A 16,837-nucleotide genomic window follows, 5' to 3' on the forward strand; every position below is an offset into this window, starting at 1 on the left:
AGTATTTTCTTGATAGTGGTTTCCATATCCCCAGACTGGGATATTGCCATTTCTTGCAGTGACTCCTTACCCTCCAGAAGGCTGTTGTACATTATGACAATGCCACCCCATCTAGTGTTGTTGGGCAGCTTCAGTGTGGTGTTCTTGTTCTTTGTCGTTTGCTTGGAGTTGTAGGTTGCTGCAACTACCTGTTTTCCCCTGACATACTTAACAACTTGCTTGACTTTCTTGTACAGTGTTTCCATGGTTCTCAAACCCATGATGTCCTTGAGGCACAGGTTGAGCCCATGAGCTGCGCACCCAATAGACGTAATATGAGGGTAGGCCTCCTCCACTTGAGCCCAAGCAGCCTTCATATTCGCAGCATTGTCAGTAACTACTGCAAAGATCTTTTGTGATCCAAGATCGTTGATGACCGCTTTCAGCTCATCAGCAATGTATGTGCCTGTGTGTCTGTTGTCCTTCGTGTCTGTGCTCTTGAAGAACACTGGGAGAGGAGTGGAGACGATGTCGTTTATGATGCCCTCCCCTCATACATTTGACCACCCATCTGAGATAACTGCAACACAGTCTGCCATCTCTATCGTTTCTTTGAGCTTTCCTTGGACTCTGTTATACTCAGCCTCCAGCAAATAAGTAGACAAAGCATGTCTGGTGGGAGGACAGTATGCAGGGCGAATAACATTGAAAAATCTCTTCCAGTACACATTGGTTGTGAGCATGAGGGGTGAGCCTGTCGCATATATACAGCTCGAGCAAGGCACTCATCTGCATTCTTCTGGCTATGGTTATCCATTGTATCAAAGAACCTTCCAAGTGGGCCAGGAGTTGCTGATGATAAGGAGCCTGATGCTGAATGTGAACCATCATCTTCTTGAATGGGAGCAGAGGAACTCTGGGCTGACTGCTGTGAGCTTTGAGTGAAGTTGTTGCATTTGGATAAATGCTGCTCCATCTTTGTGGCATTCTTTACATATGGCTTTGTACAGTGTTTGCACATGTACACAGTCTTTCCATCTTTAATGCCGGGGGTAAAATGCTTCCACACATCCGACGGTAAACGTGGCATTGTTCTATGCAGAGAAATAAAGGGCATTCGTCTCTGTCAAACTGTGGCCGATCAGCACGATTGCAACAGGGTGAGTAAATTTTTCCTGATGCTCCATGTGATGGAAGCGTGACCTGTGCACACACGACACTACATCACCAATAGAGGAAGCCAATCGCTCATCCACTCATCCAACCAATCAGGACTCATTTGTTCACAGTCACACACAGAACTTGTAATTATTAAAACAAGCCAAGTAAGAAGATAAACATATATTGATTAAGAAATTCGTTAATAATTAAGATTCCATCTCTGTTAGTAATTTTAAGAGAGGACCTGTGGGGGAAAAAAAAATGAAAGAAATCCAAAAAAAAACCTCTTATACTAGCATGTGCTTTTTTGGGCAAAATTCCCAAGCTAAACTTCCCGTGGAAAATTTCAGGAACTTTACCGGAAACTTTCCACCCCTTCGCAACCCTAGTTAAACCCCATGTCGCAGCTAAAATAAGTATTGGGGAGGGGGAAGCTGTGGAGATGTGAACTGTCCAAGGGAAGGCAAGAATGTATGGAGGAGATGGTGTGTATGTCTTCACATAGAAACATAAAAGATAGGAGCAGGAGTAGGCCATTCGGCCCCTCGAGCCTGTTCCACCATTTAATGAGATCATGGCTGATCATCCAAATTCATTACCATGTCCCTGCTTTCTCCCCATATCCCTTGATCCCTTTAGCCTTAAGAAATATGTCTAACTCCTTCTTCAATATATTTAATGATTCGGCCTCAACTGCCTTCTGTGGTAGAGAATCCCACAGGTTCACCACTCTCTGGGTGAAGAAATTCCTCCTCATCTCAGTCCTAAATGGCTTACCCCTTATCCTTAGACTGTGACCCCTGGTTCTGGACTCCCCCGCCATCGGGAACATCCTTCCTGCATCTAGTCTGTCTAGTCCTGTTAGAATTTTATAAGTTTCAATGAGATCCCTTCTCATTCTTCTAAACTCTAGCGAATATAAGCCTAATCGACCCAATCTCCCCTCATACGTCATTCCTGCCATCCCAGGTATCAGTCTGGTGAATCTTCGCTGCACTCTCTCCATGGCAAGAACATCCTTCCTCCGATAAGGCGACCAAAACTGCACACAATACTCAAGGTGTGGTCTCACCAAGGCCCTATACAACTGCAGCTATACATCCTTGCTCTTGTACTCGAATCCTCTCGCTATGAAGGCCAACATTCCATTTGCCTTCTTAACCGCCTGCTGCACCTGCATGCTTACCTTCAGCGACTGGTCCACAAGGACACCCAGGTCTTGTTGCACTTCCCCTTTTCCCAATCTATTGCCGTTCAGATAATATGTCTTCCTGTTTTTGCCACCGAAGTGGATAACCTCGCATTTATCCACATTATACTGCATCTGCCATGCATCTGCCCAATCACCCAACCTGTCCAAATCGTTTTGGAGTTTCTCTGCATCCTCCTCACAGCACACACGCCCACCCAGCTTTGTGTCATCTGCAAACTTGGAGGTATTGCATCTAGTTCCCTCGTCTAGATCATCATTAATATATATTGTGAATAGCTGGGGTCCTAGCACCGATCACTGCGGTATCCCACTAGTCACTGCCTGCCACTCGGAAAAAGAGCCGTTAATTCCAACTCTTTGCTTCCTGTCTGCCAACCAGTTCTCTATCCAAGACAGTACCTTACCCCCAATCCCATATGCTTTAACTTTGTACGTTAATCTCTTATGCGGGACCTTATCGAAAGCCTTCTGAAAGTCCAAATACACCACATCCACTGGTTCTCCCTTATCTATTCTACCAGTTACATCCTCAAAAAATTCCAGTAGATTAGTCGAGCACGGTTTACCTTTTGTAAATCCATGTTGACTTTGTCCGATCCTGTCACTGTTTTCCAAGTGCTCTGCTGTTACATTTTTTATAATGGACTCTAGCATTTTCCCCACTACCGATGTCGGGCTTACCGGTCTATAATTCCCCGTTTTCTCTCTATCACCTTTTTTAAATAGTGGGGTTACATTAGCTATCCTCCAATCCATGGGAACTGTTCCAAAATTCTATAGACTCTGGAAGATGACCAGCAATGCATCTACTATTTCTAGGGCCACTTCCTTAAGTACCCTAGGATGTAGATTATCAGGCCCTGGGGATTTATCGGCCTTCAATCCCGTCAATTTCCCTAACGCCATTTCCCTACAAATACTGATTTCATTCAATTCCTCCCTCTCATTAGACCCTATGTTCCCCGACATCTCTGGGAGGTTATTTGTGTCCTCCTTTGTGAAGACAGAACCAAAGTATGTATTTAGTTGGTCTGCCATTTCTTTGTACCCCATTATAAATTCCCCTGATTTCTGACTGCAAGGGACCTGCGCTTGACTTCACCAATCTTTTTCTCTTCACATATCTATAAAAGCTTTTACAGTCAGTTTTTATGTTCCCTGCAAGCTTACTCTCATAATCTATTTCCCCCCTCTTAATTAATCCCTTTGTCCTCCTTTGCTGAATCCTAAACTGCTCCCAATCCTCAAGTTTGCTGCTTTTTCTGGCCAAATTATATGTCACCTATTGGCTCCTTCAACCACTCAAAGTATAATGGAATAATTTCATAGCCAACAAGCATGTTGAATGCAAAAGAGAGTGGCAATTTTACAAATAATAAATGCAGAGTAATTTTCTCCATTAGGACACATTTCTAAATTCATTTAATTTTTTTTCTGCTTTTGTGCTTTCTTTTTTTTCTTTTAAACTGTTTTTTCTTGCAACATTGCTAGTAATTTCCACTGGATTGTAGAAGTTACAGAATTTCATAGTGCCAGGAGCTAAAAGTGATGACAGTGGGTGTAGTCATTAAACCAGTAGAACTGTGCGTCTTAATTCAGCTCCCTCAAACTATCAGCCTTGGTGACTCCAAGCAGTACCTCGATGATCACAGCCACTGAATTAGTGCATGGGACTCCAGGATTTTTACTTGTGGTTTTAGGTTCAAACTCTGCAATTCTGTCCATTGTCCATGTAGGTTGTAAATCAACAGCCCTGTACTGACGCTAGCAACAGTCAATTTGATAATATAAATAAAGTTAATAGACCAACAAAGATTAAAATTTAACGCAGGATTTTATCATTGTCAGAATAGAGTTTTTTTTTAAACTGATGTTAACAGGGTTATGTCACACGATTTGATGTATAAATTATTAGTTTATGTATTCAAAAGACCACATAAGCCAAGAACAACGGATTTAGTACTTTTACTGTGAACTGGGTAATTAAAATTTCACCTGTTTGATTTGCTTTATGAAGCAACATATTTTTGGCAAATGTATAAAAATGAGAGACTGGAGCCATTTAAATAAAAGCTGGAAAGCCGCATAATCCTGAAAATGAAATGCGTATAAATGAATTTGAACAGTTATTTTGTAATTAATAAATACTTTTTCACACATTTGCATTCTCTCATTGTTGCTCTCTACATACGCGTGCACACACGCATTGTAGTTCTGAGATGATGGGAATTCCTGACTTTGTTTTGAATGTATTACAATTTTTTTGACAGATTTGTTGACAATTGTGATTTGGTGGCATTGCCGTGGAATGAACAAAGGCATCAGGATCTAGATTGGTGCGAGGAACCAAATCTAAGGTAAAATTGTGCATTTTATCATTTAATTCTATAAATCTCCCTGCTGTGCTGTTAACATTATAAGCACCTTATTCTTTAAATGTGTTAAATAAATATGGGTTGTTGAGGGGTTTTTTGGGGAAGAATGGGCAGGTAGAGGGGTAGAAAGTAGTATGGAACGATCTGCTGATGAACATGAAAGCTCTGAGAGACCAACGAGGCAGGTGGGCAGGCATGTCGGCTAGCGGTCAAGAGAAGGTAGTTAAGCAGCTAGCAGGGGCAGGCAGAATGGCCCAGTGGCTGGGGTGGTCCTTCAACAAGTTTAGGGGGAAGAGTGGCAATACGTCCACTAAAGAGAAGAGGCTTGCAAGCAGAGCTGTACTTGCTCAACTTGGCAATCACAGGAGTGGCAGGGGGAGGAAACACGGAAAAAAAAATTTTTGCGGTCTCGATTTGAGTTCAACGGACTTGACTTTACTTGCCTCTAGTGAGATGTCTGCCAGTCCCTGTAAAATGCACTGCTACATTGCCACCCTGTAACGAATGTTAAATATTGCAGGTAGGATAGACATAAACAGCTTGAGTTCAGTTGATTGACACAGTCACATAACGTTAGGTAGGATAACATTGTCCTTAGTGTCACTTACAGGCAGTAGAATGTTGAGACCACTCGCCATTTTTAATATATAACAGATAGACAGATAACACACTACTCATTTTGCTTAAAATATCCATATGTTTTTGTTTCGTATCCAGAGTTTTCATTAACAACCAATCTCTCCTAACATTGCCATTTTGGATTGAGATTTCTATTGTATATTTTCTGCAAGACCGAAGTAATACATATTTGTTTAATCCTGCCAATCTGGTTCAGGGAAATTAGCATCTTTCTGGGCCTGGATGACTTTGCATTCTTTTGCAATATTTGTATTTGTTTCTTCAATTTAAATTCTTTGAATTTAAAACTCTCATCCTTGTGTTTAAAATCGTCCATGGCCTTATCCCTCCCTACCTCCTCCAGCCCTACAATCCTCCGAAATCTCTGCGCTCCTCTAATTCTGTCCTCTTGCACATCCCCGATTTCCGTCACCCCACCATTGGTGGCCATGCCTTTAGCAACATAGACGCTAAGTCCTGGGATCTCCTCCCTAAACCTCTTCTCTCTTTCTCTACCCCTCTCTTCTCCTTTTAAGGTGTGCCTGTTCAGTAATATCTCTCTATGTGACTCGTGTCAAATTTTGTTTGATAACGCTTCTGTGAAACGCCTTGGGACGTTTTACAATGTTAAAGGCGCCATATAAATGCAAGTTGTTTACACTAAAATATTAATATTGCAGTCGTGAACTGGAATTAGTGTAGCATTAAATGTACATTTAAACTCTTATTTCAACTAAAAGTAAAAATATATTAAATGCTTCAATTCACTTTGCCTTGTTTGTTTTTCTATCCCATTCAGTCACTCCTATTTTTATTTTTAACTTCAAATTTAGAAATTTTTCGACCAAATTTAACTTTTTTTCCACTTTTTTTTATATCGCTCACTTTGTCCTTGGCTGCCATGTCCAGTTTGTAGGTGGGAGCAGATTTAGGAATTCTGAGCTTCTTAAAGCCTTTTATTTCCCATCAATTGAAAGTCCAAATTTAGGAGATTTTTGTGCCTTTTTGATGCTTCTAATTGAAATGGGCTTTGCTGCTGAGTATACTCCGTATGACTCCTTGGGGTCTGGCAATGCGCAAATGAATAAACTTGATTACACTCAATTAAAAATCTTGATTTTATTATGTTGCTGGAAAAGTAAATCCTGATGCTGGGAAAATACTGCGGCTGAGCTCTCCCAGCTTCAAAAAAGCCTTTGGCCAAAAATAAATCACAAAGCTGCTTTAAAAAAAAAAAAACTGATCCAGAATAAACATTTCTTCACTAGTTATCTGGTAAACCTTTTACTGTACAACAAGTGATGTTGCTTGATAATTTGTACTAACAATCCTAGCCTCAACACGGTACATATCCATAATAAAAGGCATTTAGCCATGACAAGCTTCCTTTGTTGATAGATGAATAAGTTGTCTCTCACTAACTTTGTATTGTAGCCCTGTGTGTGTGATTTCTGTTCAATCTGATGAAATACATTGGAGAGACCAAACGCAGATTGGGCGACCGCTTTGCGGAACACATCCATTCAGTCCGTAAGGGTGACCCCGAGCTTCCGGTCGCCTGTCACTTTAATTCTCCGCTCCACTCCCACTCTGACCTCACTGCCCTCGGCCTCTTACACTGTCCCAACGAAGCTCAACGTAAGCTCGAGGAACAGCACCTCATCTTTCGATTAGGCACTTTACAGCCTTCTGGACTCAACATTGAGTTCAACAATTTCAGACCATAACCTCGGCCCCCATCTTTTCCCCCCATTTTTTCTCTCTCTCACATGGCAGTTGTCGATCATTCTGCCAGTGCCATTTACACTTCATCGAGAGCCATCTTTTGTTTCTTAACTTGCCCCATTACCATCCCCTTTTGCCTCGCACCATCATCCCTTTTGTCTCTTAATCTCTCCTGCCTTCCGCCCTATCACAGACCTTCCCTTTTGTTCTTTCCTCCCCTCCCCCTTTCCCGGCCCCTACACTTGCTTACAAACCTGTTCCATCTCCAACTTTTTCCAGTTCTGACGCAGGGTCATCGACCTGAAACGTTAACTCTGTATCTCTCTCCACAGATGCTGCCTGATCTGCTGAGTATTTCCGGCATTTTCTGTTTTTATTTGAAATGCAATGCTTGTTCCTTTCCTGCAGAATGGTCATAGATTGCAGTCCGCAAGATGTAGCTGAATTTCTTTATGAAGAACAGCCTGAAGTTTTGAAGTACAGAACTACGGAACCCTCTATTGAGTCTCTCACCCAGTGGTATCAGAAACGTGCAGAGGAGATTGAGAACTATTCTAGGCAGGTGAGATTTTAAAAAAAGCATGTTCTACTTGTTCACTTTTATGCTGAAATAAAGTTTTATACATTGCTGCAAGTGAGAATTCTTCTCGGCAAGAAAGACATTCGCTAAGTATTTTTATTCACAACTTTTTCTCAATTCTGAGCAGCATGAAAACAAACTTCACAAACAGAATTATAAAGAATAGATCGAAAATAGGTATAAAGAATAACTAGATACAGCTGACAGCATTCAAGATTATAAATCAAAGAAGAAATTGTGCTGGTGCAGAAAACTCCTCTGGGAAGTTGTACGGGGTGGGGGGAGGTTGCGCCGTACCGGGGGGGGATGTTGCGCCGTACCGGGGGGGAGGTTGCGCCGTGTGTTTTGCCGCTGCAAATCCGTTTCAGCTCAACGGTGATGCAAAACCTAATTTTAACTTTAGCTGAAGATTTGGCTTCGAAGTTTGGGATTTTCCCATTCCGTCTGGTGGACGGCCTTCGCATTACTTAGTGAAGAAGCTGGAAGACAAGTTTGCTCTTGATTAAAATTGACATTTCAATGACGTTGTGATACTGGTGAGTCGTGCTCTGCCTACATGCACTTCAGTAGCATGTGAAGACTCTGCTTTTCTAAAAGCAGCTACTGCTCTCGATTGGTACTTACAGTAGAAATGGAGCAGAATTAATGGGTCCTGTGGATTTTCTTGCTGCAGCTGCTGATTTCCGCCCCTGCTGCTTGTATTTTCACCAAAAACTGTGCTGCTTTTAGTGACCACACTGTGGCACCACATCTTAATTTGTGGAACCTATCAATTTTAAAATAACAAAATCACATGATGAATCTATACCTCATACAGCGATTACTTGTTACGAGCAGTACGGCAATTTCGCAAATTTTCATGAGGGAAAAGGAAGCAATAACTAATTTTAATTGTAAATAAAAGGAGCTGCTACTATTCTGACAATACAGGTGGACTATCCTTTTTTCGAGCTTCCGAAAACCGAAAACCTCTAAAAACCGAAAGTTTTTTCGTTCAGCGTAAGTCGTGCACACGACATGACCAGAGTGGAGCATGACGTATGCTGAGCAGGGCAGAGGGTCACAGAGTTCCCTCCTGGGTAGGAGATTGCAGGCCGAGCCGGGCAGTGTGAAGGAGGTACCGGGAGAGTGAACACAACAATGCAGCGGCCCGTCCGATATTCTTTTCTCCCCCCGACCCAACCCGAACTGACCCCCGACCCGTCCGATATTCTTTTCTCTCCCCCGCGCCCCCCCCGCGACCTGAACCGCGGCCCGTCCGATATCCTTTTCTCCCCCCCACCCCACCCCCACTCGACCCCCGACCTGATTTGCGGGCCAGCTTAGTAGGAGTCAGCCGATATCCGGCTTTCCAGAGAAGCAGGAAGGGGAATGAGACACGGAACAGTTGCAAGAGGTAGCCTGAACTTTTAAAAATTTATATTAAATACAAATTTCTCAGTCTTCTAATAATACCTTCTGAAATCCGAAAAATTCCGAAAACCGAAACTCAGCTGGTCCCAAGGCTTTCGGACAAGGGATAGTGTACCTGTATAACATTTGTTATGTGAGAGAGCAAATGCTTGAATGGATCAATTTTGCAACAACCAGAATGAAAAATTCAATAAAAATGTTGTTCTGTAGTTTATTTTTGTGACGTAACTTTAGTTAACAGTATTCCTAACTAATGCTAAATTCAGATTTTATTTTGCTATGTCTTGCCCCTTTAAATGTGACTCAAGAAAGATTATTTTGACAATCAAATTGAAATGTGATGCTGGCGTGTACAGGAAACACTTTTTGTATCCGGCACCGAGGGGACCGGCGTGGTGCCGGTTTATCAAAAAGTCCAGATTACAGAGAGTTATAGTAAAAGGTACGAGCGCTCCGTACACTGCAACAAATCCAGGCTTAGCAACAAGTGCAAGAAGCCCGGCCACAGACCAAGCGTCCCTGTTGCTTAGCAACAAGTGCAGGAACCCCCGATTACACAGCCAAGAATCAAGAAACGGCCACTAATATGAAGAGAAACTTAACTGAACCCACTCCTGAATTTTGCCGGTTAACCGAGATTTCCGGTTGTTTGGGTGCCGGTAAATTGAGAGTTTCCTGTATTATAGATACTTTACAAAGTATTCAGCATAGTTGCCATCTTGAAAATAACTACTTTGGTAATATGTAACATCAAAGTGCTTATATATTTATAGAAGGCAATTATTTGTTGACTTTTTTAAACCAGTGGCAAAACTATATTGATTTACTTTGTTCACCCTTCCTCCAAAAAACTGATTGAAGTCCATTTATAATGTACAGCAATAAAATGTCCTGTTAGGAAAAAAATAAGTGTTGTATGATGACTTTTCCAATTACATGTAATATATAATTTCCCCCCTCCTATAAATTTTAACATCCCAATTTCAGGAAATTCATCATTGCGCAAGAGAACTGCTGCCACATTGTGAATCTAGTTCTGTGTGTAGACATGGAATAATAGGAATGCTGCACCAAAAACAGTGGGTGTTTTAAAAAAAAATTAAACTACAATGCTTCAAGACCAGCACAAAAGGGTAATGAAACGTGAAGCTGCTGCTGATTATTTTACCCCATTGTGGCATATGCATGATTTCATTAAAAAATATATCCAGTTCTTTGCAAAAAAAAGAAAAAAGAAAAATGTTGTGCATGTCATACGTTGATAATTCTAAATCCTTTCAGTTGTGAAAGATTATTTTTAAGCTGTAGAAACGCACACCTCTAGCCTCATAATCTAAATTGCTGAAGTTCAGCAGAAGAATTGTCAAACTAAACAGTTTTCCTTAATTGATGGCATTCCTAGAATTAACATAACCAATTTCAATTCTGTTCTCTTTTTGATTTCACTGCCAAAGGCCTCATGTATTTTTGAGGCAGCTATTGGTCTTGCTGTATTTTTGCTTTTCAGTCAGATTGGCACAATCATTCTTTATTGCTTTTATGATGAAGAAAATGTGATCACCTAATCATTGTTTCCCTTGAAAGGAAATCTTGCCTTATATATATGCTGATATCTTGATTGATTTGTCTTTTTGAGTTTGTTTCTTCTTGAGGTTCTGTTTGCATATTCACTTCAGCTTCTTTTGATTTAACTGGCCAGTCTTTTTTTTTTCCTCTTCCTACTATTCATTGCCTATTAGTCAACCAAGCAGCACAGATCTGGAGCTAAGCCGTTCTGTAACTCGATTGTATTTTTCTTAAATATCTGGGCTTGAGAGGGGTAAACGTTGATTTTGTTTCGTCCTAATTTTAACTCTTGTTGCCCATTCATTTGTGGTGATGCTCAGAGGAAAAGAAGGGTTCAGGTGAAGTGATGGTTGAAACCTTGCTAAGTACAGGAAACTTTGGTTTATCCGGAGGTTGTATGTCCAGAAACCTCGATCTACCGGCAGAAATCAGGAACCGTTTCGTTAGGTTTTTTTTCTTCTCGTGGCTTTTTTTTCAACAGTCAGGCTCTGCAACGTCTCTCTGAAGCTGTTGCTAAGCTACAGAGATGCTTCCAAGGTACGGCCGACTGTTTAGAAGCTGTTGCTAAGCAACAGTGTTTGTTGCCAGATACAGAGCTGCAAATCTCCGTATGTTTCAACATGAACGCTGGTTTGTCCGGCAGTTCTGATAGATCGGCAACAGCTCGGTCCTGTCGGTGCCGGATATAACAAAGTTTCCTGTATGCTGGTCCCGTCGGTGCCGGATATCTCAAAGTTTCCTGTATGCTGGCCCCGTCGGTGCCGGATATCTCAAAGTTTCCTGTATGCTGTCCTGGCATCAATCTTTTTTTTGTTGCGCAAATCAAAATAGGATAACTTGATTTTCTATGATGCAAAATACCACAATACATCAACACCATGCAGCAGAATAACTGTTGCAATGATTAAAACACGTGTGAACTAACACTTCGAATAAAGGGGGAGCACATCTGTACAATTCTGTTTCTGGTGTGGAATCAATACACTGATAATGCAAGAAGCCCTTTCTGAAGATATTACTCGAGTATAAAATAATTGTAGTTTGCAACATGTGGACCTGAAAGCATTAGGTGCTCAAAATGTATGCAGCTGGAATAGTATTGTGGTTAAAAACACTAAAGTAACAGTAACTCAGAAATAGTTAGGGATACTGTAGCAGTACAGTTCAAAAAATAAAGTATCACCTTTGAGTGGATTGGTATTTTTATGAACAATATTGATATATTTACATTTTTTTCATACAAGAAGTGTACATTTTCTTAGGAAATGGATTTATAGAAGGACGGGTGATATATCCACTCACATTTAAAGTGGTGAATTTCACTTTATTCACAAATGCAGTTTTCTTTGTGTTTCAAACCTTGTGTTTTGGGGAATTGAGACTAACAATGCAGTTCTAGCTTATCCACTTTGTGTTACGGATTTGAGGTCGGGTGAGTGCATCTCATCTATGATTTTGCTACATATCTCTTTGCGATTTATGTTTTGTTCGTAACATTTCAGTTTTTTAAAAAAGCATAATTTATAAAGCAGCTGATCTGAATCAGACTGTACTCTATTATCCTCGGCCTATTACACTGTTCCAATGAAGCTCAGCGTAAGCTCGAGGAACAGCACCTCATCTTTCGATTAGGCACTTTACAGACTTCTGGACTCAACATTGAGTTCAACAATTTCAAACTATAATCCCTGCCCCCATTTTTATGCAGTATGATTTTGCCATCCCCATTTGCAACATTTTCATAGCATGTTCTTTCAATTTCTTCCTCCCCTCCTAACCACCACCCCCACCCCCCCCCCCCCCTCGCCGTCTCTGCACCTGCTGAATATCTGTTACATCTCCAGCTTTTTCCAGTTCTGATGAAGGGTCCCAGACCTGAAACGTTGACCCTGTTTCTCTCTCCACGGATGCTGCCTGGCCTGCTGAGTTTTTCCAGCATTTTCTGTTATTTTATACTCTCTTATCCACTGTTTTTCTTTAATCCTTAGTTCAGGGGTTCTCAATCTTTTTGCTTCTGAGGCCCCCCTCCCTTATTATAAAAATTCCATGGACCCCCCCACCACCATGTAACATAACACAAGTATTTTTTCTGTATAAAAATTCCCTCAGTCCCACTCACCATGTTGCTACTACTGCTGCTGCCATCCCGGCACTGCAGAAAAAACTGCTCCCCGCGCCCATCCCACTCCCACTTTCCCTCCGTGAGCTCGAAGCACCTGACCCCCGCGCCCCCGTCTCCCTCTTTCCCCTGACTTCCTCACCGACTGTTCCCAGCACATCAGCCGGTCCCAGTTCTTTGATTGTCAGTCAAACAGCCTTTCCTTCCCCACCACCCCCCCCCACCGTCTCCTGTATTTACATAGCTAATAAACAAAAGTGTGCAATGAAAACGGAAAAAAAACCACTTTTTTTTTTAAGGCCCGAATGATTTTTCTCCCAAATTGCTGGCAGCATTGTCCAGATGAATGTTTTATTCCCGGCGACTCCAGGTCAATGCTGGAGGGTTGAAGTCCTCGCTGGAGGCCATCACTGGGTGTGAACAATCAGATCTGCCTGTGATGCTCTCCTTGATCGAGCAAGATTGGTAACACACAAGGTATAGGCTCGCAGGTGAAGAATGAATGAGGTTAGGCACCAAAGGGCAGCCAGCACCCTTGTAACTATACTACTGTGTGATTCAGCACTCTTGCTAAAATCTATCGGCTATCTGGGAGTTTCTGATACTGCGCAGAATAAGTTAAGGGTGCAGTTGGATGCTTTTGACTGTGACTCTAGATGTCGAATCGGTTGGACATGTAGGTGCTCTGCCAGTTGCACTGCAACTGTTGGTCCAGCAGGCTAGTCCGTCCTTGTATACAGCGGGGCCTGGCGAGAGTGGAGCGCCGGACGGAGAACTCGAGCCTGGAGATCTGCGCTCAGCAACCAGTGACCGCCGTCTCGCTCCCTTCTGAGCGAGCGAGGGGCTGGCCTCAGCGGTAGCTGCTGCCATCCTCACACAGACATTCGGGAGGGGGGATATCCAAGGTCCGTGTCGGGGCCGGAGCCGCCAGTTTGCTCCGCTCGATCCCACCTTTACGTGACGGTGTTTCTGGGGTTTTTTAAATTCCGGAGGTTATTTAAGGTGGACCCCCTGAAACCCTCTCGCGGAACCCTGATTAAGAACCCCTTCCTTAGTGACCGATGACTCGTAAGTTATTCTGTTTTATTATCTGACTTATTCACTTTCTTTTAGCTGAGAAGTTATTTAGTGGTTATTTTTACTGCACAATTTGCATAAAACATAAAAGGAGCACCATTTGGCAACTGTTTAATAAACTGGTGTGGTCAGAAAAGTATATAGGATCTCCACAATGTATTAGAGCTGTGCTACATCTAACCCAGGAATGCATGAGACATAGAAGGGATCATCTACAGCATTGTCAACCCTTCATAAAAAAATAGGAACAGAAAGACATGGGTGTGTGGGGTTTTGTGGACCTTCGGGTGCAGCATTTACCCTACAGCATGTGATTCTGAGCTTTCAAAGTGGAAACTCTGCTTGCTCACCTAGCTTTTATCTACATTTTAATGTTTTTGAATTTCTCTGAGTATTAAAGACGTAGCAGTAACGTCAGCCACTATCAATAAACTCATCTAAAGCATTTAATTTGTGCATTGAAGTTCATTGAACAAAATCGATTTATATTTAATTTACTCGCAAGCCATCACACACGCGTACACAAACACACGAGGCTCTATAATCCTGACTTTGGGCATTCAAAGATCTGTAACTACTGGATGTAAAAGAAATTATCATTCTGCAATATTACAAGTATTATACAGTGGAACCCATTTAGATTGATTTGAGAACAAGTCAAATCTTTCACACATTTTGCAGATTAATTTATTTTAAAAGTAAACTGTTTTGGGATCTGTGTTGAATGCTGTCCCCTCACTTCTGGGACCTGGATCAATATCTAACTCCACTGCATGGTGTGAAAGTTTTTCTGTTTTGTTGAGGAGTCCTGGGTGAAATGAGTTTAAGTCGTCTTAAGCGAGTTCCTGGCGTATGAGTCTGTAGCCTATAATTCACAAACTGACAGTAAAATAGCCTCATGGAGTTTGAAAAATGGAAAAATTGTCATTGGGGTAGTAGACATTGCTGTAGAATTGATGTTAAAATGGAGTGAGATATAGCATTGAGTGTATCGGATAAAATAGACACATCTTGAAGGGACAGAGAAATGAAAATCAAATATTTGTTATGATCAATCCATGCCAAAACCTTTTGATCAATATTACTGTTGCTCTGTTATTTGTCTAGGTGGATTGTGCTTTATCTTTGGTACGTCTTGGCAAAGAAAGGAACATCCCTGGGCTAGAGGTTCTCTGTGATGATCTGATAACTCTGGAAACACTCGTATATGAGGCGGGGGCTGATCCAACTCTTTCGCTGAAGGAACTGCAGCAGATGAAAGACATTGATAAACTGAGGCAATTGATGATCAATGTAGGCTGTACAAATATGATTTCAATAAGTCTTTCAGATTATTAACATTGTACTACCATTTGGAAGTTTATTTTTTGGTGTAACTGGGATACTTTTTCAAAATTAACACAACGCAATTCATAGGAAAAGTTTTTACTGACTGATTTTTTTTATAAATACTCCTCTTTACTCCCCACATTGTTCTCATCTATAAAGTATGGATGACTAACTTGTTCCCAATTCTCTGCTAGCTCCACCTTGAACCATTGCAACAAAGTATGCAAGAGGAATTGACGGTGACTTGTTAGCTCATTTGTTCCCCCCGCCCTCACCAGTGTGGAAGCAAAACTTAGGGAATTATGAACAAAAGCGGCGATCATCGTCACATTGCCGTTGACTGTAAATTACAGGCCATAATATATACTGCAATCTACTGTACGGCTGCATGGAATCTGGCTTTTGTTCATAATTCCCTAAGTGTGGGCGCAGTGAATGACTGACCGCAACTTCAGGATTTCCACGTTTAGATGTGCGTGCGCTAAATCCTGAAGGTACAGTCAGTTTGAGAGGGGTGATGACAGCGAGCGCTAACGGTTCAGCATCATCACCCACCGCAAAAGCTGGGCCTATATTTTCACACAACGACATTAGTAAATATGATCTTCAAAAATAATGAGATTTAGCATGGTACAGGAAACTTTTTTATCCGGTACCGACAGGACCGGCGTGGTGCCGGTTGATCAAAAAGTCCGGATTACAGAGAGGTATACTTACCAAGGTACGAGAGCCCCGTACACGGCCACAGATCCAGGCGTCCCTGTTGCATGGCAACAGGTGCAGGAACCCCGGTTACACGGCCACAGATCCAGGCGTCCCTGTTGCATGGCAACAGCTGCAGGAACCCCGGCTACACGGCCACAGATCCAGGCGTCCCTGTTGCATGGCAACAGGTGCAGGAACCCCGGTTACGCAGCCACAGATCCAGGAACCCCAGTTACACGGCCACTAATATGAAGTAAAACTTACCTGAACCTACTCCTAAATTTTGCCGGTTAAAAGAGATTTCCAGTTATTTAGGTGCCGGTAAATCGAGAGTTTCCTGTATTGTGATAAAATTCTTCTTAAGCTTCTTAAAAATGTTCAGCTTTTCCCTTCCACCAAAAAGTGTCAATAGACATATTACTGTTATATAATTAATTAATGACTTTTTCTTTTATATTCCTGTAGTCTTCTGAAGAAATGTATATAAAGAATGTGTACCAGTGGGTGGTTCCATTCCTGCACCGCTGCGAGAGTAAAAATACAGGATTTGCAGATGAGCTGCTAAAGGAGTATTTAGTAACAGAGGCAAAGGAGGATTTAAAATTCCCTTTGAAGATATTTCAGCACTCTAAACCTGATGTATGTTTGATGCTACTGTTTGTTTTACGAGTGGCTTTAATAGATACTGAGGCATGTTTGATGTTCTCCCACTTGAGACTCCGTGTACCATTTGTAGTTCCCTGGCCAAGGGCTCTGTCAAGCAGCCAGCTCCCCGTGTTCAAGTAATGGCTTGTCCAAAAATGTTGCCTCCATCCCTTTGGGAAAGTGACTGACAGATGCTCTTCTTTGGCACTGCTGACTTTGGGAATTGTGGAAAACAACCCAAGCCCACCTACTGTACGGGACAGCATGTTACAGCAACAGCATGGTGTGTCATTCATTTCTGGTGGGATTCCACTGAGCAATTCATAAATCAT

At 41.9% G+C, this 16,837-nt stretch overlaps 1 protein-coding gene across 2 annotated transcripts in view; it reads left to right on the plus strand.

The window, feature by feature from the left end:
* The window catches only part of nbas (NBAS subunit of NRZ tethering complex), a 300,213-nt gene that overhangs the window by 82,951 nt on the left and 200,425 nt on the right, over positions 1-16,837 (plus strand). For both annotated transcript variants that reach the window (XR_015079464.1, XM_085996289.1), the window contains exons 22-25: positions 4,624-4,710; positions 7,480-7,633; positions 14,934-15,119; positions 16,326-16,499. Coding sequence is in view for 1 of the 2 variants with exons in the window: in XM_085996289.1 (XP_085852415.1) it covers positions 4,624-4,710; positions 7,480-7,633; positions 14,934-15,119; positions 16,326-16,499 (601 nt within the window). In the remaining variant the exon portion in view is untranslated. The remainder of the gene's footprint in view (positions 1-4,623; positions 4,711-7,479; positions 7,634-14,933; positions 15,120-16,325; positions 16,500-16,837) is intronic.

This window comes from Somniosus microcephalus, chromosome 9 (assembly GCF_052327205.1).
Source record: "Somniosus microcephalus isolate GS21.2 chromosome 9, FLI_Smic_1.0, whole genome shotgun sequence".
NCBI lineage: Eukaryota > Metazoa > Chordata > Chondrichthyes > Squaliformes > Somniosidae > Somniosus > Somniosus microcephalus.